Source organism: Balaenoptera musculus, chromosome 14, assembly GCF_009873245.2.
Source record: "Balaenoptera musculus isolate JJ_BM4_2016_0621 chromosome 14, mBalMus1.pri.v3, whole genome shotgun sequence".
Taxonomy (NCBI): domain Eukaryota; kingdom Metazoa; phylum Chordata; class Mammalia; order Artiodactyla; family Balaenopteridae; genus Balaenoptera; species Balaenoptera musculus.
The window spans coordinates 10,256,508-10,280,536 of NC_045798.1; the positions used below are offsets into that span (position 1 = coordinate 10,256,508).

Below are 24,029 nucleotides of genomic sequence, written 5' to 3' on the forward strand. Positions count from 1 at the left end.
ACCGTGTTGTGTTTGTGCTTTGGGGCACACCTTCAGCACTCAGAGTCAGCTGTGGCTGACAGACTGAGGCCTTCGTAGGTTTTTCCTGGGTATGTGACAAGCTTACCTGTGTGTGTGTGGCCCTACAGATCCCCAGGAATATGCAGGACTTCCTTTTGAGTGTTGTAGCTAGCCTCTTGTTTTCCCCAACTGGTCTTACTGCCTCAGGCATTTGCCATGTTAAACAGTAGCCATTAATTTTTTTTTTTTTTTGGTGAACGTCTAGAGATAGGGCATTTCTCTAGAGGAAGACCTGAATCAGGTCAATTAAAAACAAGCCCTGAGGATGGTCTTTTTCCAGGGAGGAGCCAGATAGGTCAGATAGTGGCAGTTTTCTGAGGCTGGGGCTTTTGGGAAGCTCCAGTCCTAATGTACTCCCTCCAGGGGTTACCAGGGTGCTGGTTTTCACAGCTGGTTACAAGGCTGTTGGTTTCAAAACTACTGCAGATCTGGGGAGACCGGGGTGGTGAATATTGCACATTTTCTTGCATAAACACTCTTTGAATTGTTGCAAGACTTTGGTTAATTTCCAGAGTTCCAAAAAGGTTGATTTTGACAATTTTGCCAGTGTTGTTGTTGTTTCTATGGAGAAACAGGTTTTCGGGAGTCCTTACTCTGCCATTCTGGAAGTGCTCTTCCCCTTCTTCTCAATACAGGCGATAGCATCCTGTGCACACTCTTCTGTGTCTTAGAGATTGCTCCATGTCAGTATCCAAAGTATTCATTTTTTTTTTTTTTTAAACACCTGCATAGCATTCGTTCACATGACTATACCTTATTTAACTGCTCCTTTATCAGTGGATGTTTGGGTTGTTTCCAGTCTGTTGCTGTAGTAAATGACTTTGTACATTCATTTTGCATGCTTAGGAATCTATCTGGAGGATGAATTCCTAGAAAAGGAATTGATGGGCGTTGGTGATTTTGATAGATGTTGGTGAGTTTTCCTCCCTAGAGGCTGTACCCTTTAGTTATCCCACCAGCAGTGTGTGGAAGTGGGACTGGCTTTGTCTTGACACCCAGGGCCCGGAGCCAGATTCGGTTAGATGTGTAGGTCTGAGATGTGTAATTTTAAGATCCTGGTCCACAAAGGAGATAAGCTTATTTAACCCAGGGGAATATTATTTAATTGACCTAGGGTTTTAATTTTGTGGACTGGTTTACAAACCCCACATGTCTACCCTATAAATAGTTATGTGGACCCCCTACCATGTGCCAGACACAATGTCTGGGGCTACAAGATGGTTTTTATTCTCAAGGGACTCAGTTTGGTAAAGGAACCACCTCTAATGTTATGAAATGCTGCTTAGATCTTAGAAAAGAGAGTTGTCAATTTAATGTTCTGAGACTATGTCCTAACGAATAGTGTCTGTTTCTTTTGTTGAAATGTAAGTGTTGGTCAGAAATGTTTGGTCAGTGTGATTTTAGTCCCAGGAACTTGCTGGAAAACCAGAAGTGCTGAAGAACCAGCTGCTTCTCACTTTTTGGCTTGATCCTGCCTCAGGAGTGACTGCTCAAAGGGCTGTAGTCCTCTCCTGACAATGTCTAGATTTTATTTAGTTTCCAAGTCAGTCATGCCAAGAACCAGCCCAAGTACTGTAATTAGATTTTTTTCTTTCTTTTCTCCACTGCCTCACTAGTTAGATGGCCAGGCATCTTCCTTTTGAGATGATATGGTGTCTCTGTAAGGAGTTAACTTATTCTGTCGTGGAAAATGGTTCTAGTTCCTGTGAACAAGGGGCAGAAATAATGCTGTTGTTTTCCTGCTGATGCCAGGCATGTCTGGAAAACCAGCAGTTTCCTTTAGTTGTCTCTTGGCTTATAAAACCGCAACTTTTTGTTGCTGTCTGCTTTGGGCAGGTCCAGAATGTAGAAGGCCAGCTTGGGAGAATGTGATTCACTGCAGGCTGCACTGCCCCGGTCTGTTTGTTTAGCAGAGCAGGAAATGTAACTCTCTGCAAGAAACAAACATAAAATTGATGTGGTAGAGCATTGGTTATTAAGGGATTTGGAGATGGAAAATGGCCCGCTCTGCCCAGAATGACGAGTTTTCCTTTATCCCGTCAACCTAAGCTGACTTCTCGAATGGCCTTCCTTGAGTCACTTTTCTTCCTCTGGGCAGTGAGCTTGCTTTACGATGGGCCCCTGACACGCTTTATAATTTCTCTTCCATTACAAATCGGCTTAACATGATACTCTTACTTGAAATTTCTTTTTTTGTCTTCTGTATCACAAAGCCACATGACAAGAGATGAAGATAGCTCAGATTTCGACCTCTTGAAATCAAGGTTTATCTCAAATTTTACTGCTGCACACACAAGAAAGTTCTGGCTTTCTGAGCGTGGGTTGTTGGAATTTCCACATTTTGAGCTGCATAGGGAAGCAAGAGAATGAAATTATTTATAATGGACTGACCATTTAAGACAGTTATTTCTGCTCTGTCCACCAATCTATTTTACTGTAGAGAAGGAACTGGCAAACTTTTCCTGTAAAGGTCCAGATAGTAAATATTTTCACATTTGCTGGCCATACGGCCCCTGTCTCATTTGCTCAACTTTCTTGTTGGACCACAAAAACCGGATGGGCATGGCCATGCTCCAGTAAAACTTAATAAAAGCAGGCATCTGTCTGGATTTGGCCCTCCAACTTGCTCTAGAGCCTCCCCTCCCCACTGGGTGTCTTCACTGCTCAGCTGCTTTCCGTTACGGGCACTGACGAGACAGAGTCCTTACAGTTAGACCGATGATTAAAAAAGCAACAAGTTTGGTCCCTTCCAAAGGGGAAGGATTTAAATATCAAGGATTAAGAGAGGCCTTTGGGAAAACCAGTGGCACCGTCAAATATTTAAGAAACGACTTCACGATTTTGCTGCAAAAATTACAACACTGCTGGTGAAGGATGTCACCCAGCATGTTAGCATACAATTTTGTTGAGATAATTAGAGCAGAATAGATCAGTGTGTGATTCATACTTGGTTCATTCTTAGCATGTAACTGCAATTGTAATTTAGATTTTAAAAATATCTAGGTTAAAATATATTTTCCTGATTTCTACTTTTACTTTTCCAAGATAAAGCCCCAATCAATCAAAATGTCTCCAAGTAACATTCTCTATGAAATGGTGCTCCCATTTTAAGTAGTCTGCCTTTTCCCCGCACTAATTATGCTCAGATAACAAGGGCCTGAGTACCTTGGCTGCTCATCAGGGGTGGGAAGGAACTGACACTGAAGGCTGTGTGTCAGTCCTGTCTGTCTGTGTTGCTGGATCTTGCTTCTTCAGAGAGGTGGTTAGGGCCGTGTCTGGTGAGATCTTCATCTGACATATCCAGGGCTGGGTGGAGGGTTCGGATTGGTCATACAAATTGTTCAAACATTTTCTGAGCCAGCTCTACTGTTTTCGTCTGCCCTCCTTAGTCTCCTAATTATATCATATATCTCCTAATTATATCAGGCCTGATCCCTACACCTCTGGCATCGGATGCCCCAAAGACTCTTGGAAAGCCACTTGGAAGGAGAGGTGACCCAACAAAGGCCCAGGAGTGGGGCAGCTTTGGCAGCTTGACAGCGATGAGTACAGGCTTAACCCCTCAAGGAAGACTTCTTTCTGTGCCCTCTAGGCTCTGGAAAATACTAGGTCAGCGGGGTAGAGTATGGGGTTTACGACGTCACACTGACCTGCACTGGAATTGCAGCCTCTCTGTGTCTCCAGCTTCTTGTCTGTACGACGAGGGTCACGGCTGTTCCTAGCTTGCAGAGCTGCTGTTAGGGTGATCTGATGAGTTAAGGTACCTGAAGAGCTTAGCACAGGGCCCGACACGCTGTGGGCGCTCAGCAGAAAGCCTGTGTCGAGACCAGGAAGCCTGATTCCCCTCTGTTCTCACCGCTGCCTTCTTTCCCTGGCCTCACTGTCGAGATAAGCGGCTCGAAGAATTCCCGGTGGGGCCTTTTTCTAATAACGCGTGGTGAGACGGGGGCACGGGTGCCTCAGAGGAGGAGGAAGCTGCCCCGTTGGGTTGTGACGACTCAGCTCCCCACCTTCCTCTCCCGTTGCCGCAGCCCCAACAAGCGAGGCCCGCCGACGTACAACGAGCACATCACCAAGCGCGTGGCCTCCAGCCCGGCGCCTCCCGAAGGCCCCAGCCACCCGCGAGAGCCCGGCACGCCGCACCGCTACCGCGAGGGGCGGACCGAGCTGCGCAGGGACAAGTCTCCGGGCCGCCCCCTGGAGCGGGAGAAGTCCCCCGGCCGCATGCTCAGCACGCGCAGGGAGCGCTCCCCCGGGAGGCTGTTTGAGGACGGCAGCAGGGGCCGGCTGCCCGTGGGAGCCGTGAGGACGCCGCTGTCCCAGGTCAACAAGGTGAGTGAGGCACCCTCCTCATCCCCGAGGGGCCACTGTTGTAGGGAAGGGGCGCCACTACCGTACTTCGGAGTCTGCGGGACTTAACAAGTTTAGGAAGAGAACGTCTTAAGAAGGGGCTTCCTGCTGTGCAAATGGATAACGTGTGCACCTCAAACCGTAAGAGCTGCCAAGGGCTATGGCGTTCCCTTTCCGGAGGCAGCCAGCGTGCACAGTTTCTAGAGATCCTCTCTGCATACAAACAAATACGGATGTATAGTCACCCTTCTTAAACACAGGTGATAACATGCTATTCAAAAGGTTCGATGCCTTACTTTTTCAAACATATATACATCAACAGTTTCTCTGGAAGGCTACACCGAACTGGTAACAGTGGTTGCCTTCTAGAAGAACTCTGAACCTTTCAAAATTTTTAAATCACGTGCATGTATTTATTACCTGTGTAATTTTTAGGTTAGCAACTGAGGAGATGGAGGGATGTGCTGAAGACCAGGGGCCCCCAAGGGCACGCGGAGGCTCGAGCATGGTGCCTCGTCGGCAGGCCAGCCGGCGCCAGGGGCCAGTGTTCTGGCTCGCACTCTCCTGCTGCCGCCTGCAGCTCACTGTTGGCACCCCTGCCGCTACAGGGAGGGGGAAAAGCCGTTTACATGTTTTTCCTTATCTCCTCTGATTTATGGATAAAATGGGGTGCATAACAGTAGAAGTACTTACGTAGTGTTGGGGACTCTGTGGTGAGTTTTGCGAGCTCGGAGGGGTAGCTGTGCCAGTCGCGCTCGGCTCAGCGCAGGAAGGAGAGGCCACGTGCTCCTGCACACCCCAGTCTGGGCTTCCTGTTTGCAAAGTGAGCACAGCGATTTCTGACCTCTGCCCTCCTGCTCCTAGGTCTGGGACCAGTCTTCAGTATAAAGCTCAGCCAGAAAACCCAACTCCTCATCTTGATCTGCAGGAAAACACCAACCGCACTATGGAACGCTGCTGAAAGGGACCCCCAGTGCCCACAGCGCAGCTGGACCCAGACCCGCCTCAGCACGGACAGCCTGCAGCCAGGAGGGGCTGGGGCTCCTGGGAGCTGCCGGCACCCTCCTGCAGTCACCCTCTTTGCACTTTGTTACTCTTTCAAAGCATTCATAAACTTTTGTACCTAGCTCTAGCCTGTACCAGTTCATCACAGGAAACCAACCGGGGGCTAACTACGACGTGGTTAGAATCCTAATTAATAGCTACTTTAAGATCCTAGGGTTGGTTGGGTTTTTGTTTTTCTGTTTTCTTTTTTTTTTTTTTTTAAAGACAACAGACTTCTTAATAGATTTGAATAGCACCGTATTTCCTGTTGTAGTCATTTGTAGCAGGTCACACAATCAGGTCTTTACTACCGACATGTATCGTAGAAGAGCCCCTGTCATTGGCTAACCTCCCACGCTCACCTAGGTCCACTCTCACCTAGGTCCACTCTCTCCTTCAGTCCATCCTCACAGATGGCCCTGTCTTACCCAGGGTGACATCTTAGCCAAATGTTTACCGTTCTCATTGCCTTTTATGGCCTTGACGACTTCCCCTCCCACCAGCTGCGAATGTACGGAGGTCATCGGGCCCGGCTCAGAGGCAGTGACTTGGGGCCAAGGGACCACAAGGAGCTTTTCCCTCCCTGCCCCTCAGCGTCACCCACCGGCCTCCTGTCTCCGCTTTCCATGTAGCTTTGGCCAGGAAAGCATGCAACAGACTTGCTCTGAGCCCAGCACCGATGGGGCTCCGGGTCCAGGCAGGGGCCGGGGGCACTCACCTCCTGTCGTGATGGCGCACTCTCCCCGGCTCCCCGGGGTGGGAAGAGAGCCCCAGGAGTTCTGCACGGCGGTTCACTGCATGCGCTGCCCCCCGACCTGGCCGCCCCCTTGGGTGGCTCTGCCGATGCACTAGTTCCACCCCATAGCTCCCGCCGAACCGAGACCCTCTGGGACTTGCCAACTCACCGGCCACAAGCTGCAGTCTGTAGCACTGAACAAACAAAAACCAAACGCTCAAGCCTTACGACCAGAGAAGGATTTCAGCAAACCACACCGCACACTTGCACACCTCCCTGCTGACGCCCGCGCAGACAACTCTGCTCACACACAATCCACCAGGTTCTACCCCATGAAGACTGTGACTTCCCAAACGAGCCTCTCCCTAGGGCTAGACTAAGACGAGGAAGTTCAAGAAGGAAGCCGCAGCTCAACTCTCCCACCCCAGCCGGGCGGGGAAGCCCTCCTTAGGTGCCGTGCGGCTCACCCAGTTTCTCTCTCCCCTCCGGCAGTGCGAGGTTCCTGGCAACCGGTAAAGAACCAACTAGAGGCTTTGCAGTTGGCAAGCTAACTAGCGGCCTTATTTCTGCCTTTAATCTCCCACCAGGCCTCTCTTGCTTCTCCACACCTCAAACCACCAGGGCACATCCTAGGTAAGCTGACAGGTAGACCTGTTCCCGCCGCAGCTGGCGAACGTGACCGCGTTTTAACCCCGTGTCCACGGTTCAGCTCACTTTCCAGATTGCAACCTGGCCTGAGTCCCAGCTCCTTCCTGCTCGTCTCTTAACCGAAGTGCTTTCCTGTTTGAAACACCCACGGCCCTTCCTCCACGTTGTCGCATCCTTGGCCAGTGTCATGCTGTCGCGTTCTATACGTTGCTTCGTCTTTGGGGTCACACTGCATCCCCTCCCTCCTCCAGGGCAGATCTGACTGAATGTTTGCTGAAGTTTCTGTCTCTTGGTCCACAAGTATCTGGAGAGGTCACTGGAAATTGGTGTTTTAGTCTTGGCATCTCATTTAGGATCTCCATGAGAAATGGGCTTCTTAGCCCTCAAAGTGTATATCGTGCGTCTCATTTGTGAAATGCTTCCTGCTATAGAACTAGCTCAAAGACTGTACATATTTACAAGAAACTTTATATTCGTAAAAAAAAAAAAAAGGATATTGAATTGGTTTCTACTTTTTTATTGTAAAAGGTGCATTTTTCAACTCTTACTTTTGGTTTCAACGGTGGTAGTTGTGGACAGCCATCTTCACTGGAGTGTGGGGAGCTCCGTGTGACTACCGAGATGCCAGCAGGAAATATCGTAACACAAAATTGCAGTCAAAGCTTATTAGCATAAATAAGATTCTAGGTCCAAAAGTACAGGCTTTTTCTTCATTACCTTTTTTATTCAGAACGAGGAAAAGATCACAAGGAACGGTTCAAGATCCACCTTGAGAGGAATGAACTCTGTTGAACAAATAGTCAAATAAAGCAATGATCTAAAATGTTTGCCTTAGTGCAAGACCTCTTCTTTTCTTAAGAGAGCCCATAAAAACCCAAAGTATTGCCACTGTCAGCCTAAGCTTGGGAGCATGGCATGGGACCGTCCTTCCTTTCAGGGGAGGCTTCTTCTGGGGGTGGGGGGTGGAGAGCCACACAGGGCTTAGAGCAAGCTGCTCTCCTGGAATCAAGAGACCAGTGACGTTCTCTTCCAGAAGTACGATGTTGTCGAAGTTTGGTCATTACTTCCAGTGAACCATGAACTGGCTATTAAGGTCACTTTATAGGACTGCAGAACTGGAAAGCTCCTTAAGGCAGTCGGGCCACTTTGAAAGGATTACTGGAGCATGGACTACCCAGCTCTCCTATAATGCGGTTAATAACAAACAAACGAAAAAAACAGGTCACCTTTCAATTCCTCTCATCCATTAGGATAACGCCACCGGTTTTGATGATATAGATTTCTGGAGGGAGGAATCCGGATCAAGGTAATTTAAAATGTAGATACTTCTCTTTTTAACTAAATGAATTTTTATAGTCTGCAAGGTAAATTTTTCTAAGCTGCTTTAGTTTTGTTGGTATAAACTTTGTTGAGCCAGACAAACATTGGTTTTGGCAAATGGTAATTTTCTCATGGTTCCTGTTGCTTTCAGTCTTCAATTTTTATTTTCCAATGAAGTAATCTGACCACAGTCAAATTCTGACTTGCAGGGTCGCAGCCGACTCGCCCTGTGACAGGAGTCGTACTTGCGATTCTATTCTGTTCCTTTCTCTTTTACTGCTGGGGATAAAAATCTGCCAACTCTAAGAATGAAAATAATTTGGAAGATGAACAAGTAAAATGCTGGAACCTTTCTTTCCTTATAAAATTAGAAAAAGTCCACTGAATACCGCTTCAGTTATTGTCCTGAGGGTTCCTGGCAGCCACATAACACTTGAGAAGCATAAGTAAACATGGTTTGGTTCCAAGAGGAATGTGCCAGAAAGGTTCTCTGGACCCTAAGCAAGGACCTCAAAGAAACAACAAATTACTCAGCCACACCACAATCTGAGGCCCAGCCGTCCATGGTGCTATTCCTACCTCTTAAGCACAAAATTAGACATCACATTTTCTGCTCTTACAACTTAATTTTCACGAGACTAAAGAAGCTGCTTGCAAAGCAAATTTCATAACTATGAAACTTTAGGATTTGGAGACTTAGGCCAAAAAGAGATGATGTGCTTAACAGGACTGACCAGCTAGTTTGTCTTCAGAATTGGGCCTCTTGAATGTGATTTGCTTTAGAAAATATTCATGCAGATTTAAGTCTAAAGCAATAATGCTAGGCCCACAGGGGTGGGACCAGCTAAGCTTTTTGGTCTCATAATACAACAGACTGGCCTGCTCCAGTGGTTCTAAACTAGGGGTGACTTGGCTCCCTTCCCTTGAGGACACTTGACAATATCTGGAGACATTTTTGGTTGTCACAACTGGTGGTACCACTGGCACCTCGTGGGTAGAGGCCAGGGATGCTGCTGAACACCCTGCAAGGCACAGGGCGGCCCGCGTGCCCACCGTCCACAGAAAGTTACCAGGCCCAAAACGTCAACAGTGCTGAGGCCGAGGAAGCTCGGCCTGTTCCAGTTAGGTTTCTTTCTTGGCAGTTTAAATATCGCTCACGGTGCCAAAAGCATGGAGACTGTGGCTCTAGGCACAGTGTTTATATGAGAAAATGTTTCATCAGTTGCCTAGTCAAACGTTGAGGCTTTTATCTTCCGAAGCTGGGAGGGCAGGGCAGTGGAAATCTGGAACTGCACAGATGGCTTGGCTTTCTCTTGAGTCTGTCAATGATTAACGGAACTCCTGTTTGCCCTGGAGGGGTTGTTAGAGGTAAAGAACTCTGGAAATGACTTTACTGCTATACACAACTCAGCCTGTCCTTCCAGAGAACCACAAAAAGGGAAAATAAAGTTGATCCAGGGTACACACAACTGGAGCTGTCTCTTGTTCTCACTTGCTGTTGAGTCTTGCAGATGAAATGGGTGAATGCACTCCTGGCAGGTAGAGAAGGCTGGCATCCTCACCCAGGCTCAGGCCCTCTGGCTGTCTTTAGGACAAAAAAAGATGAGGTACTTGTGGGAGCTGAGCTCAGTGGCTGACCCCAGAGGCAGGGCACTGGTTCTCCAAGGGCCTGACTCACAGCAGCGGTGACTCTTAGGAGGGCCCTTGTCGATGTTTTTACAATTAGCTGGAATGACTTGTACATACGTTCGTAGCTTACTGTTTTCTCCTGAAGACAATTAAAATTGGCATTCCAGGGTAGAAGGCTCTAGCTTCTTTTCTCCACTAATTTGCTGATCAAGTGAGGTGCTAAAAAGCTGGATGGAGGGTTGAGTGGCCCAGAGACTTGGGTCTTCATCAGTGCACTCAAACCGTTTGTAAACACTGGTGGAGGGTCATGTATCAGGAGAATTGAGTTCACGCTCAGAAATGAAATCATGCTCATCTACAAGTAACTGAGTTAAACAAAATGAAATTTTGCTTTTCCCTGAGATGGCTGGCTGAGTCTCTGACCTTAGCCATGCACGGCATCACTTTGATGCTGTGTCTTTCCATCTTGGAGGTTTCCTAGCTGAGCTTACAGTGCTGGCACTTTCTCCTTTTCTGGCCCTGGACTTCCTATCTGTGGCCATATCCCATTCATGGTGTAAAAGCTTTGTGGCTCCCAATGCGAAGTGAAAGGAGCCCTAGGAATCATTTAGTGCTAGTCCAACCGCTTCCATTTTTCAGGAGAGGAAACTGGGCTAAGAGAGGTCATGTGATTTGCCCAAGGTCACACAGCTAGTCAGGCACTGAACTGGATGACATCCCTAACCTCAGTCCAGTGTCCACACTCCGGGAGAGCGGGTGGTGGGGGGGACGGCCGACTCTAACATGAAGCCAGGCTTTGACCAGAGGGAAGGAAAAGACCTTGCCTGGGTCCTTTGATCTTTGGTTTCAATATGGTGACATACGGTTCTGTTTACCTTGCAATACCACTTTACCCACTAGTAATTTAAAGACCTTACCTTTGGCTCCATAAATTCATTTGTATATACATTTCTGGAGAAAAAAAATATCTTCATTCAAAAGCAATTTCAGTTACACTTTAACCAACCATGTAACCAGTCCTCACCCATAATAGAGAAAGCATTACCTGGGTCATAGGACACCTCAGTGTGGCTTTGCTTCTGTGATTTGGACCAAACAGGGTCTCCTGTTCCATATCCATGAAATAATCTCCATTACTTTTAGCTTCTTGGGTATAAAGACTTTCACCTGGGTCTGTTAGCAGTCTTCTGGACCACGGGGGACTTCCTTTTGTGTTGCTTTTTAAAGAAAATGAAGTCTTTTAGACACACAAACAGCTGTGGAGAATGCTGACACCCACGTCCCAGGGTTCTGTGGTTTTGGCTCCATCTCCCCACCCTAGCAGTTACTCCCCTAGGAGTCCCCCGTGGCCCCAGGGCTGCAGAAGACTCTTACTGGGTTTACTGGCTCCAAATTAGTTTTTACACTGGATTTTTGGCTTGGCTTCATCTGAACTTTGTGAGTAGAGCTGATCTGCAGGTGAGATTTTCCAACGTGATGTCTCCCCCTGCAGCCTGGGGCTGATGACTCCCTCTGAGCCCTGACTCAGGCCAGCAGCCAGATTCTCTAACCCTCCTACAGAAAAGGCAGTGCTTTTCTGGGCCAACTCATGAAGCGGGCTTCCTATCCAGGTGAGGGTGTCAAACCCCGGTTCTGGAGGCCTATGGCTGGGCCCTACCCCACCCCCACCCCCGAGTCTCCACCATGGGGCCAGGGGCCACGCTCACAGCCCACCAACACAGCAACGGTTTCTTCAATTCTGGTACTTCAATATACCCCTTTTATACTTTTGAGCTTAGCTATGTATTTTCAATTGTACTCCAAAAATATTTGGTCCACAAAAATAAACTCAAAATGGTTTAAAGACCCAAATGTGAGACACGACACCGTAAAACTCCTAGAAGAGAACATAGGCGAAACACTCTGACATAAATCACAGCAGCATTTTCAGTCTCCCAAGGCAAAAGAAATAAAAGCAAAAATAAATAAATGGGACCTCATTAAACTTAAACATTTTGCCCAGCAAAGGAAACCATCAACAAAATGAAAAGACAACCTACAAAATGGGAGAAAATATTTGCAAATGATGCAACCAACAAGGAGTTAATTTCCAAAATATACAAACAACTCATACAACCCAATACCAAAAAAAACAAACAACCCAATCAAAAACTAGGCAGAAGACTTGAAGAGACATTTTTTTCAAAGATGACACAAGCAAAGATGCTCAACATTGCTAATTATCAGAGAAATGCAAATCCAAACCTAATTATCAGAGAAATGCAAATCCAAACCACAATGAGGTAATACCTCACACAGGTCAGACTGGCTATCATCAAAAAGTCTACAAATAACAAATGCTGGAGAGGGTGTGGAACAAAGGGAACCCTCCTACATGGTTGGTGGGAAGGTAAATTGGTGCAGCCACTGTGGAAAACAATATGGAGGCTCCTCAAAAAAAACCTAAGAATAGAACTACCACAGGATCTAGCAATTTCACTCCTGGGTATATATCCAGAAAAAAATGAAAACACTGATTCGAAAAGATACACGTACCCCATGTTCACAGCAGCCCTACTTACAATAGCCAAGACATGAAAGCAACTCAGGTGTCCATCAACAGACGACTGACTTAAGATGTGGTGTGTGTATACACACACACACACACACACACACATACACACTGGAATATTACTCAGCCATAAAAATAAATGAAATATTGTCATTTGCAGCACCGTGGATGGACCTAGAAAATATTATGCTTAGTGAAATTAAGTCAGAGAACATAAATACTCTATGCTATCACTCATATGTGGAATCTAAAAATAATACAAATGACTGTATACACAAAACAGAAACCGACTCACAGATACAGAAAACAAAATTACGGTTCCCAAAGGGGAAAGGGAGGGGAGGGACAAATTAGGGGCACAGGATTAACACATATAAACTACTATACATAAAATAGATAAGCAACAGGGATTTACTGCATAGCACAGGGAATCATACCCAATATCTTATAATAACCTACAATGAAACACAAGCTACAAAAAATAGTGACTCACTATGCTGTAGACCTGAACCTAACACAATACTATAAAATCAACTATACTTCAATAATTTTAAAAAACTAGAAAAAATTTTTGATTCAGTTTTGGATAGATGATTTTTGTGTATTTCCTTAGTCTACTTAAATAATCCCTCCAATCCCTAAATCTAGGGTTCCCACATCACTTGGGTTTTCAGAGTGAGACGGCTAATTACCCAGCTAGGAATGCTTTCTGAGCTACTCTCCACCTCAAGTGGACCAGATGACCTGAGGGGTTCCCTTTTCTCTTAAATTTATTTACACGTTTCCTGATGCCTGGGAAGAAAAGCCTTATTACTAAAGGGACACTGTCACCTTCCATCTTTTTGGTAGAAGGGACAGAAGCCCTTTTAGCTGGTGAGCACAGCTGACTCCAGAACATCCTGGGGTCTTCCAAGAGGGTGTCATGATCCCAGGCTCCCCTGTGGTGCCTGTCAATGAGCAAGAAGCAGCAAGACCTCGGACCGGGGATGCTGCAACTTGCGCAAGCCAGGGGCCTTCACTGCTGCTTTTCCTCAGCTTCCCCTGTGGTTGAGCGGTTCCACGGGGCTCAATTTTACAGCCTCTTAACGGCCTTCTAATCTGTGTGCAGAATAGGTGGGTCAGGGTAAGGCCCTCAGCCCGGGAGGGAGCCGAGCTGCCCTGTCCGCTCACCCCAGAGTGCCACAAGGATGGTACCATCTTCAGTGTGTGCCAAGGCGGGAAAAAGACTGAAAAGCACTGCACTGAATAAACCTCGGGGAGAGCTCCAGTCTCTTCTCCAAACGACTGCACGAAATCAAACCTTCCTCCAAGTGCATGTCCGTTATCTTTACAAAGCTTTATTGAAACCTGTACATCAAGGTGACAGTAACTCAGTGTTTTGGAAACAGTAACAAAAAAGGGTAGCCCAGACTCAGGTTCACCAAATAAATGTGAGACACCAGGGATATGGTTCCTCCGTCTCCCAGCAGGAACACAGCGAAGGACGACAGCTTCCACCGACCTGGGGACAGGAACCCCGCTAACGGGCATGTCTCCGGCATCTCCAAGCCGTGTGGAGAGGTTCGCTTTGGTCCAAAGGATGTCTTCCTCACACAAATTCAGAGGGCTGCCCCAAGTTCTAATTCCTTCCAGAATAAGCCACAGCAATTGCTACAGCCTTCTTTGCTAAGGAGGGCCCAGAGGTCCCAAGCGAGGTGGCACAGGCTAGGGTAGGGCGCCTCTCCAAAATTCTCGTGCTAACACTGTCACCTCATTACGATTCTAATAAAAAGCTGGACAACCTTGCAGCTAGCGGTGGTCAGCCCGCAGGATCGTCCGGCTTAACGGAGGAATCCGGCCGTGGTTCTCCAAGTGTGTCCTGAGCACGGTTCACATGATCTACAGTCTAGTTGGGGTGATTTAAAAATTGCCCTAAGGCTGTACAGTCAGTCACCTCTGGTTAAAAAAAATACTTAGTGCACATAAGTGTAAGAAACAATTGTAAAACTTCATCTGGAAATTAGACAGGTTCAAATTTCTATAGAAATTATGCCTCCCTGGAGCAGGGAATGGAAGACGATCTATTGCTCTGAATTCAGAGGACCGGCAGGACCAATGCCGTACTCGCTGTCAGGTCCACAGCCAGGCCTCAGCAGGGACAAGTCAAGACACACACAAACATGATGAGAGATTCTGTGTGGCCTTGGCCCCTGCTTCCCAGATTTCCACCAGCAAAGTGGCTCGGGTTCCTTTTTGGCTTAAGAAAAGTCTCCGTGACCAGTTCAGAGGATGTAAATTTAGGCCTGCACCGTCCTCTGCACTGCGGTGTGGGGTGCAGACCGTCTGCTCCCCCTCCTCCCCCCTCAGCCTTGATGAGCCCCGGGGCTCACAGCCACCGGGTGCTAAGAGGACCGTTACAGACTGAGGCGCTCCAGGAGCTGCTGTGTCTGGAACAAACCTTCAAGTAGGAGTAGGGCGGGTATGAAATGTCTTCTAAAGAGCGTGAAATGGGAAATTTACAGTCCATCCTGTCTAGCGAGAAGCATGCACGCGTGGAGCCCGGCGGTGCACGCTGCTCCCGGGGCCCATGGCTGGCTCCCAGCTCTTCATATGGGCTTGTATAACAAGGTGGTGACGTATTTTTTCTTGTACCGGTGGGTCGCGCTGAGCACCATCACTCCGTCCTGAGGAAGAGGGCGGAAATCATCAAAGGCAGGACTAAGTCAGGAGGCTCAAATTTTAGGGAGCGTGAGAATCATCAGGCGGTCTGAATAAAAGCAGGTTCCTGGGCCTTCCTTCGGGAGAGGAGCCTACGGGTCTGGGTCGGGTCCCGGAAGCCGCCCTTTAGGTAAGTACCGATACTGCAGGCAGTGCCGTCGCTAGGGGGCCTCAGAGCACACTTGGAGAAACACAGCTTAAGTAACAAACACGTCCTTACCTTGATGGAAAGTGCATAGAGGTGGTTCAGCATGACGTGGTTGGGCTCAGGGAGCAAAGCTGGATCGCACTGCGGGGGAGCAAAAGCAGACGTGTGTGCACTTAAGATTTGGATATCAAGGAGATTCTCCCCTGTGTTTCACGGCACTGGATTTCAGAGGAAAGGAGGCAGGCTCTCAGGCCCCTTTCTTCCTTGTCAGGCAGTGAAAGGGCTTGTGCACGATGACTGGGTGGGCGAGGGGTCATGCCTGGTGCTCCAACTAAGGGGCGCTCTCGGGGTGTCTGCTGGGCGCACTGGCCAGGCTTCATCTAGGCTGTGGGCCGTGGCTCTGTCCTCTCTTTGGAGGAGGGGCAGGAAGAAAGCTGTGCAGTGAAGGTGCTTTTAGAAAAAGCGGGAAGAAACGATCAATACTCAACGCTCCTGAGCAGTGTGCTGCAAACTCACGTCCCTGGTCCCTGAGACTCAGACGGGGAGCCTGAAGAATGCGCTGGGTAACCGGGGAAGGGGAGAGGCGCTCTCACTCCGTAAGAGCTCACATACGACCGGCAATGTTGCCGCATCTCCCTATTTTTTCAGAGAAGCCAGAAATCCAGATTTGTTTTTCTTTTTTTTTTCCCCCAACGTACACTCCCCAATTTTATAAATGCTAATTCAAAACAGAAAAAGCATCCAGTAAAAGCCGGCTCAGCTGTCAGGTGCGTGCTTGGGGCGGGGCGGCCCCAGGAACAGCGAGTTCCTGGGGAAACACACCGTGACTGCTGCGGGGGTGCCTGCACGTGTGCGCCTCCAGCCCCCTGCTCAGCACACGTGCACCCACTTCTGTGTGGCGTCTAGAGCAGCAGCAGTTACCTGATCACCCTGGAGCGTCTGCCTGTCAGGTGGCGGCTTGGACAAGGCTGAAGAACATCTGGACTCCCAAGAATTACGGCTACGCTGCAGAGCCCAGAGCCGGGGCAACGGGCAGTTCAGGTCAAGCGGGATGGAAAATCAAACGCAGGGAATAATGGGGTGCTCTTCAGGACTCAGTTGGAAGCGCACTTCTTTTTACAAGTAATATCAATTTCCCAGAGGCAATGTGTGTTACCCACATACCCCAAATTTTGATCCATGAGCCCTGAGGTTTCTGAAAGCAATTTGGTGATTAAAACTAGATTCTGGAACTTCCCTGGCAGTTCAGTGGTTAAGACTTCGCGCTTCCACTGCACTGGGTGTGGGTTCGATCCCTGGTTGGGGAACTAAGATCCCACATCCCGAGCGCAGCCAAACAAGATTCTAAAATCTGGGGGCCAGAGGAGGAATTCCACCACGCAGCTTACTGAGAAGAGGCGGTTATATATTTTGTCATGAAATTTGAGGTGGGAGTGGAACACGAGAGGAAGGGCTCAGAAAGGCTTTGTGGGATGGGGAGGCCCACTCTGGGAACATCTTGTGAGTCGCCCGTTCCCGCGTCAGAGGGGGACCCCGGCAGTTAACGCCGATGGGTGACACTGAACATTTTCATGAGCTGCCTTGCGAGACGTGCACAGAGCGAAGCAGCTGCACATGACTGTGGAGGATGGTCTGGGCAGACGCCTGGTTACTCACGGAAATCCCCGTGTCCTTGTTCAGGATGACCTGGAGAAGATGCGGCGGGAGGATGGGTGGTGCTTTAAACCGCTCCTCTGGCTTCCAGACGTAGGGCTCCTGGTGGTAGGGTCCTGGGGGGGAACTGGACAGCTCTGTTGGGAGATGGTGACAGGACATTCACTTGGAAAATCAGGAGTCCTGGGAGCAGTCTCAATTTGTGGTGACGTTTAGTTTTCCACGTCTCCTGTTCCCTCAGTACAGATCTATATTCTCTTGAAGGATATACTGGCCCCAAGGGGGAAGGGCAGAGGCAATGAGAAAACACTTTTGGAATTCCGGTGACAGGCATGAAACTCAAGTAGTGAATTCAGACGCTCTGGTGGCAGACAGCACTCGTGGCAAAGCAGTGAGTCTGGGACAGAGTCATGGGAAGCTGCTCACAGCGACCTGACCCAACAGCCACCGCAGGCCGACGCGTCCTCCTCACTGCAGGCCGGGCCGGCAAGTACGGCACAGAAGCTCAAGGCTTCTAGGGAGGCTTATGCGGCTGGGCCCAAGTGAGGCGCGCCAGCAGCCAGAAGCAAACCGAAGATGAAGCAGCCTGTTCACACAGAGGCGCCGGCGCATTTCAAAACTAAAACAACGAAAAGTCGAAGACCTGACCTCTCAAGGCTCTCTGCCTCCATCACTCTCCGGTTCCTCTTAAACTCATGCTGGAGTATCCCCCTTATACAGATATATTAAGAAGCTTCTAGAAGTGCAGTGTTCCGGAAGCTTCGAAGCCGATCACTTAGCGACATTTGGCCAGCTGGCGGGGACTGAACTGTGATCCAAAGGACACCTGGGATGTGTCTGGCCACCGAGACTCGTGCTGTCCCCGTAAAGCTGAGATGGCTCGGCTCCGCCAATTCCTTCCACGTCATTCTCTAGGGGACAGACTCCCTTCACATAACCCAGCCCTATCACAGCAGGAAACTGAGCCATTAGGAGTCAATATGTATTTTGAGAAAGGGAATGTCTAAGTATGAGAAGAGTATGGAGAGCCTCAAGTTGGTTTCCCAGCAGCGAGGGGTCAGCTTCCTTTCCCCAGGCAACCTCTGCTGCACAATCTTGACTAAAAGCTTTGGATTGTGGCCTAAAATTTCACTTATCAGCAAGTAAGGGGTATCTGGGCATTTCCCCCACCCCCAATTCCCACCTGTCTGAATACAACAGAAATGACTTCTCTAAACGCCCAGTTAGCTATCCAGAGAAGAGAACGCTGTTTTTGGATTTCCAACTCCTGCTCAATAACATGACTTCTCAGCCACATGGCCCACCTGTCAGTGTGAGTTCTGAGCTGATAAAGAGTTAAGAGATGCTGGGGGCAGGACCTCCAGGTCCAGGCAGGTGACAATGAAGAATCATCCTGTGAACTGAACCCATTTTCCTAGACGGTCAGGCACAGTCCCGGGGAACCTTCGCTGCTTCCCACAGGGGTCCTGGGACGGCTTAAGGCCCTGCAAGAAGGGGCAGTGCAGCTGGTGCGAACACTGTCGATGCCAGCGCACCCTTCTCCCTGCGTAGCATGTACCGTTTCCAAGCAGTTCCTTCCTGTGGGTTTGGATGCAAAGCAATTTACTGAAAGTTCGATGATCGGATGGCTCCTGGAAGATGGGAGAGTTTTACTAGGACCATACTGAGCAGGTTGTGCTGTGTAGCCTGTTCTGTGGTGAGCCTTTCTCCCCCGAAGGGATTCTGACAAGGTGCTCGTGGACCACGCAAATGATGCCAAGGTCACTGAGGGGTCAGTTTATCACCTGTCGGGCTGAAACTCTCCAGGTGCCCTGAGCAGGTTGGCTTCCCCAGTGCTGGCCCCTCATCGACCCAATGCAACTCTCCAGGGGCTCTTGGGCCTGCCCCTGGCACGAGATCAAGCTCTGGTTCCGTTTCCAGTGTCTGCTCTCTGTGGCCAAGCAGACCTACGGAATCCTGGAGATGACCAAAAAAATGACTTACGGGTCCCTCAGAGCTAGATTTTAGCAACCTGACCTGACATAGAGTTAGGAATTAGTTTTGTGGCTCTTTGGGGAGCTACGGACATCCACCGATTGGGCGGCTCCCGCTCAAGAGCGAGAGGCAAGAGAAACAAGGTATTTCTAAACTATACAGCCCCCACCTGCACACACGTGGTATAAAATAACTGCTCATACCAGACACATCGGAGCACTTTTGAGAATCCACCATCAAAGCATCAAATACTTCAAAGTCAGTTTTCTTCACTTGAATGACGTTGTTTACTGTGCCAAGCTGGCTGGTCACTATCGGCTGGGAAGAGACAAGACAGGCAGAAATCACAACGTGGCAGGTCTCCAGAGGTGTTCTTTAGAGGATCGAGCAGCCCTGGCTGGAAGGCCTCATCTCCTGGCTAGCCCACCTGCTCATCTCCGTCAAGGATGCTAACAGGTTGACAAGGAGCACTGCTATCGAGCTCGGCCACGCACAGGGACTTCGGCCAGCAGGACAAAGGGACCTGGCAGCTGTCTCTGAGGGAAGGTGGTTTGTCTGGATCATGGGGGCGGCCAGAGGACCAAGGGCGGGAGGAAGCGTACCTCAGAAGGGTCGTGTGTCCACTGACCATCCACGAAGAACTTGTACTGATGCTCTCCTTCGGGCAGGTCCAGGATGGCTACGAAGTTATTGTGGCTGCAAGAAAAAAGGAAGCAGACGATGTTAGCGGGGTGGGCTGCCCTCTTAGCTGACTTGCAAGACCAGCCACGGAACAAAACAAAACTTCCACGTAAAATTAAGGGTTCAGCTGTACGAGAAATAAACATTTTTAACCAATTTAGACAATTCAGTATAATCTCAATCTAGAAAAGCTACCAGGAAGCGGCATCGTAAGAGGTTTCCTGGAAAACTCGCTTTGCTCAAACACCAGGAGTCCACATTCCTACCATCAAAAGGTCAACGAGGGGCTTCCCTGGTGGCGCAGTGCTTGAGAATCTGCCTGCCAACGCAGGGGACACGGGTTTGAGCCCTGGTCTGGGAAGATTCCACATGCCGCGGAGCAACTAGGCCCGTGAGCCACAACTACTGAGCCTGCGCGTCTGGAGCCTGTGCTCCGCAACAAGAGAGGCCGCGACAGTGAGAGGCCCGCGCACCGCGATGAAGAGTGGCCCCCGCTCGCCGCAACTGGAGAAAGCCCTCGCACAGAAACGAAGATCCAACACAGCCATAAATAAATTAATTAATTAATTAAAATTTTTTTTAAAAGCTTTAAAAAAAAAAAAAAAAAGGTCAACGAACAGTCATTCGTCCTCAACTTGTGTGCAAAATAACACCTGGCAGCCTGGATGCCAAGGAGGATGGCAGCACAAGATAAACAGCAAGCTGCCCACCAAGTTTTACCCTTTGCTAGCTTGCCTAGCTCAGGACAGGGGATCAATTTCATAAGATGTACAAACAGTTCACTAAAGCAACTCGTTTAACTACTAAAAAAAGGGTTCCACGAAACCTCTCTCATTTGATTGTTTTGTTCTCCCGACTAGCATGACTTGTAACTGGGCTGAGTCGCCCCCTCCTACACCAACTGGACCCCTGGAAAAGCAGGCGGCTCCTTATCAAGAACCAGGCCTGGCCCAGCAGGGCACGATTTCTTCCTTTGTTTCATCAAGAGGACTTACTAGTGAAGATGCTTTTCCACTGACAATTCGAGACAGCCGTCCATGCTAGGGTGTCTGAGCAAGTGTTTGGCTATAGTCGTGCTAATGGCGCCTACATAATGTGTACCTTTCAAACAAAAGTGATACAGAGTCCAAGTTAGAAGGATGCTCGGAGATCATCTGGTCCAACGTTCCCTTCTCACAGAGAGGAACACTGAGGCTCAGCTCAGCCAACAAGGACTCAAATCCCGCTCTGTCCACTGCGCTTGGAATAGAGTTCTCTTTCTGAAAAAAGTCCTGCCTAAATAGACACAAAGCTAGACTATCTGAAGCGAAAGGTGTCTGTGAAACGGAAATGCTCGTTACTGAGCAACGTTTTCTTCTAAGTGTGCTCTAAACCTAGCGCGACTCCTTGGTGTGTGAGATGTGAACCCTGTGAATTATTAAGCACAACTATTTTTCCATTCAGCATCGACTTTATAAAAACATCCTCTTCTGTTCACCCACAGGAGTCCTTCAGAAACCAGAGCAGCCCTGGGTTAAGACAAATAGATGAACACACCCAGGCGATTACCTTCTTGTGAGGGGCAGTTTACTCCAATTGTTGAAGGACCCAGATAAGTAAACTTCCTTTCCGCCCCCCGTCCATCGAAACACGGTTGGCCGAGCCTGGGCAGGAGCTTTGTCGTTCACTTCCACATCGTGCTGCCAGGCCAGGAACTCCTCCTTCTCCGGAGCCTGGAAGCAGAGTGGTTGACTCAGGAACAGGAAGCCATTAGTGAGCTCCCTGCAAGAGACAATTACCCTCATACTAACAATTCATTCTAAAGAGGCAGCTGTCACTACCCAGGTTCACAGACCGGCTCGTTAACTCGCTTGCAAAATGGAGATAATAAAAGCAACTCTTTCGTAAGGTTATTGTGAAGGCTGAGTGAGACAAGACAGCCCATGTAAAATGCTCTGCAGAGTGCCGGACCCAGAGTAGGCGCTTCATAATTATTAGCTACTGTTACTGCTGTTATTTAGGAGGTCGTCGTCAAAATTCTAGAAGTTATAAAGCTCACTTGCAAGAAGGCGGTGATGAATTTGAGATGAGCTTAATAAACGTCATTTTCCTCCCTTAATTAAGCAAGATTTGAAGTACATGAAAATTTATTAGGGACAATTCCAGAGCTGTCAGCTTGAAAACTGGCAAACCCAGGTGCAGAGGAAGGCAAAAGCTCATCACTGAGTGCTGTCCAGGCACCAGGGAGAAAAAGATAAGACAGAGACTGACCCTCATTACGGTAAACAGTAACTTCTTACATGGGCAGCGCTGTATAAAGGAGGTATTCCAGGACGAGAGAAAAAAAACACATCTGACTCTGGGTGTGGTTTCGGATCTCGTACATTTTTCCTAGTCAGAAGCCAAAGAGCAGGAGTTCTAGGCTCTGACAGACTCTTAAAAGGTCTGGAGCAGGTTTCTAGCACTTTCATTGCAAATACTGACCTGAGCTCATTTAAAAGAGACCCGCATTCTGTGACCTTTAACAAAATCTACAGATTAAAGAATAACAGACTGCAATCACTTTCCACTGAGGGTGTGACAACTAGCCACAGCCAAAATGGTGAACAAGTATAGTTAAAAGAATTCATGACTTTTTTTTTTGTATCCGAGCATTCAATCCAGTGTGTCTGCTACATCATTTCAGTAACTTCTGTGGAAATGATGATGGAAATTATTTAAATCATTCTCTACAGATCATCTGTATGCTGAACAGTTCTCGTAAGAGTTTTAAAACAGCAAAAGAACAAATACTTCTTAAAGAAAGTAGTTTGATTCTTACGGTGTCTTAAACGGCTGCCCTTGGGCCAAAATTATTTCTAGGGGAAGAGATGTCAAATCATTGGAAAAACAGGATTCCAAAGTTCACTTTGCACACAGCTTCAGGAACGCAACAAATTCAGAAAGCAAGTTGAAATCACAGGCTGGAGGGCCAAGTAAAAGCAGGCTCTTTATAGGTTAGCCTCAAAGCCAAGATCCAGGTGAGGATATAAGATAATAATGCGATCACCCAGGCCAGCATCTGAGGAAAAATGAGTACAGCTGGGATGAGCTGCCAAGCCGTTAGCCTAATGAACAATAATGATTAATAGGCAACTAGATACTAACAGAATGTGTGTGTCGGAGGGGGAAGGAGGTGTTTGTCATCTTTCCCAAACCTACTTGTTGCGGTGCCCTTTAAGTACTTAGTTGGTCATTTCTTTAGGATATACCACATACATAGCAGCTGCCAGAATCACTAAGTATTCTTGGACCGGGCTCTGCCCCTAGAAACTGACCACAACAGGTGGTTAGCAGGAAAGCGGCTGAACCAGGAATCGAGAACCGCCTTTAGAGTTTTTAATGAGTTAAGGCAGACTGCAGCAGGACGCCCAAATCTAGCCTGCAAAAATGTTTGCTTTGGCCTGTTTAAGATATTAAGTCATATATAAACAACAAGCGAGAGAAGCTGCGCAGCTGGCTGCCTCCTTCGGGCTGATGTTTCACTTACTCACTGACCTCCGGAAGTCAAATTACTTTTCTATGCCTGCTCTAAAGGGTGAACCACAAGTTTTCAGCAGAACTAAAGACCTCTGGCAGCTGCGGTCAGCTGTTCGACTCTACGTTCACCTTACACACGTTCTGGTTTATCTCCAAAACTGAAAATTAACTGCAAAACTATTACAAAAAGCGCCAGTCTGCGTAAAGGTGGTGGAAGATTTCTCAGAGCCGTGAAATTAATTATACCTGAGAAAAGCAGAGACTGGGACTCAATTACTGCTAGTGCCACTATCTTAATTAATTAAGAATTTGGACCTGTCTCAGAGCTGCCTTTTCCTTAATGATGTTAAACGAAGTGAATTCCTCCTCCCTCGGGGTGACTTTCTCATATCGGTAATTAGACACAGGTTCCTGAGCTGCTAAGAGGGCTCTCCCACTTCTGATGATTAGAGGGGATACGAGGGGAGGGATCTAGGAGATTTCAACATTAGTCAAGGGGAATCAGAGTCCCACACCCCCATTACCTTGATTTCCTCGGAGTGGAAGAGGTCAGCGTCCTCGGGGCTGTCCATCAGGATCTTGGGCCTGTCCCCATCCTTGGAGCCCCCCGAGCTGTCCCCTCGGGGCGTCTTGTGGCCGCCCTGCCGGTCCAGCGCAGCGCGCTCGCTGCTCGTGTTGCCCATGGCGGAGGTCTACGGGGACACCGGGAAGCCGGACGGGGGGCCTCACTCCAAGGGAAGGACAAGTGACTCCCGGTACCTCCACCAGGACCCTAGGAAAGAGTCGGAGCACCGAGCACCACACCCCTCAGGCTAGGGTTCGGGGTCGGGATCCGGCTTGAGCCAGGGAGCAGGGCTGCCGAAGTCTCACAACTGCGCTTTACCTGATGCTCAGGCTGCCGCAGAGCGAACACACCGAACGCTAGGATAACTCGACTCTCCCCCAAGAACTCCCCCACGTCTTCGCAACTTCCGCTTCCGGCACTCGCGCAAAGCGACCCGACCCACAGGGTTGGGAGTGGCTGTGGTGGGAGAAGCGCG

General features: G+C 48.6%; 2 protein-coding genes across 16 annotated transcripts in view; one reads left to right on the forward strand and one right to left on the reverse strand.

Moving 5' to 3' along the window:
• The window catches only part of CIT (citron rho-interacting serine/threonine kinase), a 165,300-nt gene extending 159,871 nt beyond the window's left edge, over positions 1-5,429 (forward strand). For 7 of the 13 annotated variants that reach the window (XM_036874604.1, XM_036874598.1, XM_036874600.1 and 4 more), the window contains one exon: positions 4,092-4,837. In XM_036874604.1, the coding sequence (XP_036730499.1) occupies positions 4,092-4,479 (388 nt within the window). In that variant the 3' untranslated portion in view covers positions 4,480-4,837. Of the gene's footprint in view, positions 1-3,486; positions 3,714-4,091; positions 4,838-5,274 lie in introns of those variants that run through there. The other 6 variants (XM_036874601.1, XM_036874605.1, XM_036874606.1 and 3 more) reach the window with 2 other exon arrangements.
• Positions 723-24,029, reverse strand: PRKAB1 (protein kinase AMP-activated non-catalytic subunit beta 1). Of its 3 annotated transcripts, none has more exons than XR_005022605.1 (8): positions 23,514-24,029; positions 21,040-21,203; positions 19,413-19,506; positions 19,014-19,128; positions 16,840-16,973; positions 15,256-15,324; positions 10,833-11,004; positions 723-2,406 (listed from the first exon to the last, which is right to left on the reverse strand). XR_005022605.1 is itself a non-coding variant. In XM_036874611.1 (7 exons), the coding sequence occupies exons 1-7, from the start codon at positions 23,670-23,672 to the stop codon at positions 14,924-14,926; spliced, it is 813 nt and encodes a 270-aa protein (XP_036730506.1). In that variant the 5' UTR covers positions 23,673-24,022; the 3' UTR covers positions 13,650-14,923. The 3 variants fall into 3 exon arrangements, 1 of the variants encoding a protein (XP_036730506.1); XR_005022604.1 differs by lacking the exon at positions 723-2,406 and adding an exon at positions 5,573-6,384; XM_036874611.1 differs by lacking the exons at positions 723-2,406; positions 10,833-11,004 and adding an exon at positions 13,650-15,001 and having other exon boundaries at positions 23,514-24,022.

Coding starts and splice junctions, on each gene's coding strand:
- PRKAB1 (XM_036874611.1), bottom strand. CDS start 23,672: ATGGGCAACACGAGCAGCGAGCGCGCTGCGCTGGACCGGCAGGGCGGC. Junction 21,204..23,513: donor TCCACTCCGAGGAAATCAAG/GTAATGGGGGTG, acceptor CTCTGCTTCCAG/GCTCCGGAGAAGGAGGAGTT. Junction 16,974..19,013: donor AAAGTGCTCCGATGTGTCTG/GTATGAGCAGTT, acceptor ATCTCCCAACAG/AGCTGTCCAGTTCCCCCCCA.